The 5,379-nt window shown below is 36.8% G+C and overlaps 1 protein-coding gene across 1 annotated transcript; it reads left to right on the top strand.

The window, feature by feature from the left end:
- Nucleotides 1–596: 596 nt before the first annotated feature.
- LOC141683426 (patellin-4) lies at nt 597–3,970 on the top strand. Its single transcript, XM_074488143.1, has 5 exons — nt 597–754; nt 1,321–2,775; nt 2,871–2,995; nt 3,237–3,381; nt 3,475–3,970. The coding sequence occupies exons 2-5, from the start codon at nt 1,348–1,350 to the stop codon at nt 3,727–3,729; spliced, it is 1,953 nt and encodes a 650-aa protein (XP_074344244.1). The 5' UTR covers nt 597–754; nt 1,321–1,347; the 3' UTR covers nt 3,730–3,970.
- Nucleotides 3,971–5,379: the final 1,409 nt, after the last annotated feature.

The raw sequence follows: 5,379 nt of genomic DNA, 5'->3' as shown, positions 1-5,379 counted from the left end.
TGAAGTATGTTCTATAAATATCACTAATTTATTAAAATTGTTGAATATCGTTTAAGTTTAATAAGTATAATGTGTATATTTTGCAATATAAATGTTCTGCAAACTAAATATATTTCGTATAATATAAATTTTTGTGATGTTCTACGAGCGGTACATATATAATATTTAAGATTTTTAATAAAATAATAATTTTTATAGAACATTATTTGTAAAATAATATATTTTACAATATTTTTATATAAAATTTTAGTTACTGATCTCCGTTATCTAAACGTGGTCATACAACTTCACTCTACAAAAAGAAGGTTCAATTTCAATATCTTTGTAACATCCATAAAATGAAGGTGGTCAGAGAAAATGGGGCCGATGGCAATTTAGTCTCGAGTTTTGGCGAAGTCAATTTAACGTTTGAATATTTTAAAAACTCGATGGGACCCATTAGCAAAAATAGTAGGTGGGACCCACTTGGACAACTGGAGTCCAGTTAAGACAGCTACCTCGGGTAAAGAATCGTAACGGCTCCTCATGTGCGGTGGCATCCAGATAGATGACCGTTGTTTGTTTACATGTTTACAACTCCTGTTCCAAATATACTTACATTAGTACCATACTTACATACAAACTCCCCCAAATATATTATATATAATCACCCTCATTACAACCTTATTCTCATTACAACATTAAAACCCTCTAAACCCTAATCTCCCATTTTCTCTGTTTTCACGTTCTCTTCCTCTTCAACCCCTGTCTTAAGGTCAGTTGTGTTTTCTTTATTTTCTATTATTGTTGAATATCTAGTTCTTTATGTGTTTAATTTTGTTGTTAAAAATTAAATCTTGAATCGTTTTTAATACATTTTTTTTAATAATTTAGATCTTGTTCATGGTTGTTTTTTTTATATGTTCTTTATATGTTCTTGGTTGATTTTATAGTGCAAAAGTAGAAGTTTTAATTTTCCAGGAATTGCATCTTGTGTTTAATACTAAATTTTGTTTAAATTTGTTTCTATAGATATTTGTTGTGTTCAATTATTTTAGTGTAAAATTCGAATCTTTGATTTGCAAAATTTTGTTTTCAATTGGTTTTATAGATGTTTGTGTTTAATTATCTTAGTGAAAAATTGGAATCTTTGATTTGCCTAGTAATGCATCTTGTGTTTGTTAAATTTTGTTTTGAATTGTTGTTTATAGATGTAAGTTGTGTTTAAATACTTTAGTGAAAAAGTGGAATCTTTGATTTGCCTAGTATGTTGTAGACACATATTGTTGGTTTTTGTTTGTGTATTTTGTGACAGATTTTTATTGTGTTTGATTTTTGTAGTGAAAAGGTTATTTGAATATAAACATTATGACTGTTGAGGTAATTAAAGCTGAAGCTACAGTTTCTCATCAAGAAGAGAAGGTGAAAGTAGTGGAGGAGGTGGTAGTTGATGTCGAGGAGTCGAAAAAAGATGTTGATGTTGAGGTTAAGCCTGATGCTGTTGAGAAAACTTCTTCTTTTAAAGAGGAGAGTAACTTTGTGTCTGACTTGAAGGATCATGAGAAGAAGGCTTTGGCTGATTTGAAGGCTAAGCTCGAAGAAGCCATTCTGGGAAACAGTTTGTTTAAGAAGGAGGAGCCTAAGGTTGTTGAAGTTGTGGAGGAGGAGAAGGTGGAAGTTGTTGAGGAGAAGGTGGAAGAAGCTGTTGTGGAGGAGAAGGTGGAAGAAGTTGTTAAGGAGAAAAAAGATGAGTGTGTGAAGGAAGAAGTGGAGGAGAAAGTTGAGGAGAAAGAAGGTGAGAAAGTTGAGGAGAAACCCGAAGGGGAAGGTGAGGCGTTGAAGAAGCCTGTTGAGAAGAAGGGACTGAATGGGTTGAAATCAAAGATCAAAGAGGCCTTAAAGGGTCACAGCTTGTTGAAGAAAAAGGCTAAGAAAGAGGTAGAGGAGAAGGAGAAGCCAGTAGTAGAAGAAAAAGAGTGCGAGGAGCTTAAGACCGAGGGTGAAGCTGTGGTTGAGGAGAAAGTAGGAGTGGAATCGGTTTTAGAATCTGAAGAGAAAAAGGTTGAAGTTGCTGTGGAGGAAGTAGCCAAGGTGGCTAAAACTGAAGAATGCGAGGAGAAAAAGGCTGAAGCTGTTGTCGAGGAAGTAGCTGAGGTGGTTAAAACTGAAGAATGTGAGGTGAAAGAGCCTGAAGTTATTGTTGAGGAAGTAGCTGAGGTGGTCAAAGCTGAAGAATGCGAGGAAGAGAAGAAAGTCGATGAGGAGGTTGTTATTGTTGATAAGGATATTTCACTATGGGGAGTTCCACTTTTGCCTAGTAAGGCTGATGAGGGAACTGATGTAGTTCTGTTGAAGTTCTTGAGGGCTAGGGACTTTAAGGTAAACGAGGCCTTTGAGATGCTTAAAAAGACTCTCGAGTGGAGGAAAGAATGGAAGATTGATTCGATCTTGGATGAAGATTTGGGCAGTGATTTGTCAGTGGCTGCATACATGAACGGTGTTGATCGTGAAGGTCACCCCATTTGTTACAACAATCTGGGGGTGTTTAACGATGAAGAGCTCTACCAAAAGGCCTTTGGAAGTGAAGAAAAGTGCAAATCTTTCTTGAGGTGGAGGTTTCAGTTGATGGAGAGGGGTATTCAGAAACTTGAGCTTAAGCCCTCTGGTGTGACTTCTCTGCTACAAATAACTGATCTCAGGAATTCCCCTCTGCCAGCCAAGAAGGAGGCTCGTCTCGCTGTTAAGCAAGCTATTAGCCTTCTTCAGGACAACTATCCAGAGTTTGTGGCAAGAAATGTAAGATTCTTTCATATCTATTTGTTCTTAGAATATGGTTCTTTGATCTGACTATAATGGAGTTCCTAACGAATTTCATAATATTTTCGGTGCAGATATGGATCAATGTGCCTTTCTGGTACTATGCCTTCCATGCTGTCTTTTCTACCATGCTAACCCAAAGAACCAAGAGCAAAGACGTTTTTGCTCGCCCTGCCAAAGTCACTGAGACCTTGATCAAGTATGTCATCTGAAACACTTTTAGAATTATAGAACAGTTACCTTGTTAGATGTTTTAATATTGGAGCCTCATTTTACACTTTTAGAACATTTTCTCTATTACATGTTTTAAAGTTGGAGTCTCATTTAGAATTCTAGTCCCGTATAGCACGACTCAAGAAGAAATTGCATCTTTGAAATAGAATAAACATCGAGTCAAGTGAGTCCTTTTCAAATTATAAATGAATCCAAATTATGATCAGGTACATTCCTGTTGAGGAAATTCCCATCCAGTATGGTGGACTCAAGAGAGAGAGTGATTACGAGTTTTCAGCTGGAGATGGTGTTGCTTCAGAGCTTATCATTAAGGCGTCATCAACAGCAACCATTGAAGTACCTGCACCAGAGGTACTAAAAAAGATTTCACCTTTTTATGATCTTTTTAAAATGAAATATGTTCAAATTTGCATAATCTAACATTTCATTTGATGTTGATCACAGGCTGGAACTACATTTATTTGGGACATCACAGTTCTGGGATGGGAGGTTAACTACAAGGAGGAATTCATCCCCGCGGACGAAGGCTCATACACTGTCATTGTTCAAAAGCAAAAGAAACTAGGCACGGTTGAAGGACCTGTTCGTAACACTTACAGGACCAGTGAACCAGGGAAGATTGTGCTTACAATTGAGAATTGCTCTAGCAAGAAGAAGAAGGTGTTTTACAGACACAAGGTCAAGAAGTGTGCTTTTTAGAAAATATATCGTACCTAAATTATATAGAGAGATGAAAGTGGATATAATCTGGAGAACCTTTTATTTTGTCATTCGTACATTTGATGTTTGATTGTTTTAGGAAAATTCATTCTTTTTTTGGCAGAGGAACCAATGAAGTTGTGTAGATTGATTATTTGATTGGGGGTGATATTGTGTGCATTCTTGTAAGCCTTTCAGGATCAAGTTCATTTATGAAAACTTTGGTATTATAATTGATTGATTTCTTGCTTGCCTAACGAGGATAGATGATTTTATGTTCTCATTCTTTTTTATCTATGCAGTAATATAAATCAGATAGAAAATGTAGTATATAATCTATAAACTAATCCGAAAAGAAGTTTATATTTATAGTATGTTTGATTTAGACACGGCATCTCTGATAAACTTACAGTCTTCTACCGGTCCAAAATATTGAAGTTGCATTGTTTGAGATGTTCAAAGAGTTTTTCTCAGTTTTTTTGAATAATTAGTCTTGTATGCCTTGCAATTCCGGTAATGAGCGAGAATTGAACGGACGATAAGAGAGCCCTTGTGACTTGAGCTATCTTATCGCGCTCTTTCTGAGTTTTCCTAGGTAATACAACACAACCACTAAGTTATTTCATTTCGCCCTTTCCAAGTTTTCCTTGGTCATACTATAAAAACCTATAGTTGTTGGAAGGTTATAGGGAAATTAAAAGATGATTATACAGCTTGGAATCAAAAAATTTGATTTTTCCCTGCAGCCCATACAACAGAAAAGGTATGGGAAACTTCATTTGGATATACACTACCATCCCCATCGAGAGGCTAGAATTGTTACTTTATCCTCTGTTGATCTTCAATGAGACCAAGTTGTTCCAGAAAGTCCTCAAGAGATGCAGTGCTGCGAATGGAAGTGTCGTAAATTCTTTCCGTCCTTCAACCGATACAAATCATTAGCTAACCCTACACTGTCATTCTACAAATGATAGAGGTCAATGTGTGTAGGTATGTTGCTTAAATATACTATGCACCTTAGAAAAGGCAAGAAAAAACAGATGACTATTGAAAATTTGGAATTGTAAAACTTTGAAATCCTGCACGTGCAGTAATGAAAATGCAGTATGTCATGAAGAAATGGTATTGCAAATTTGCAATATTGAGTCCAAAAATGTGATTGTCTGGGACAATCTAAAACAACACATTGACCTGTGGCTGAACTCCTTCAGGCCCACGGTTGTTTAACAATTCTTGGTGCATATCGAATTGCGTTTAATTTTTGTCAAGGAAAGGATATGCAGTATAGTGTGCTGTTTTGCCGGTTGAAACTAGTGATTACCAGGGGGGATATGAAGCCAAGAAAGAAGGCCTAAATTCTGATTATGAGCTTTTTAAAATTGCATCAATAGAGAAATTTTGAAACCTCCAGGACAATGAAGGTAAGGTATAACTAGAGACGCACAAAAGGCCCACTGGGCTGGGCTTTGACCGGGCCTTAAAAGCCAGGGCTTTGACCGGACCGGGTTATTCGGGTTTTGATTTTGACGTGCCAGACCGGACTTTCCGAAAATGTCAGAGCCCGTTTGGGCCCACGAGGCGGGCCTAGTTGGGTTTTTTTTCGGGCCGGATTGGATCGGGCCGAGCTTTTTTCTAAATTATATCGGATCG

This window comes from Apium graveolens, chromosome 9 (genome assembly GCF_009905375.1).
Source record: "Apium graveolens cultivar Ventura chromosome 9, ASM990537v1, whole genome shotgun sequence".
In the NCBI taxonomy this organism is placed as follows: Eukaryota; Viridiplantae; Streptophyta; class Magnoliopsida; order Apiales; family Apiaceae; genus Apium; species Apium graveolens.
This window is presented reverse-complemented; position numbering and strand designations above follow the sequence as displayed.

Excerpts from the sequence above, each read along its gene's own strand:
- LOC141683426 (XM_074488143.1), top strand. The coding sequence starts at position 1,348 with ATGACTGTTGAGGTAATTAAAGCTGAAGCTACAGTTTCTCATCAAGAA. Across the intron at positions 2,776-2,870 it reads CAGAGTTTGTGGCAAGAAAT|ATATGGATCAATGTGCCTTT; the intron begins GTAAGATTCTTT and ends TTTTCGGTGCAG. Across the intron at positions 3,382-3,474 it reads TTGAAGTACCTGCACCAGAG|GCTGGAACTACATTTATTTG; the intron begins GTACTAAAAAAG and ends TGTTGATCACAG.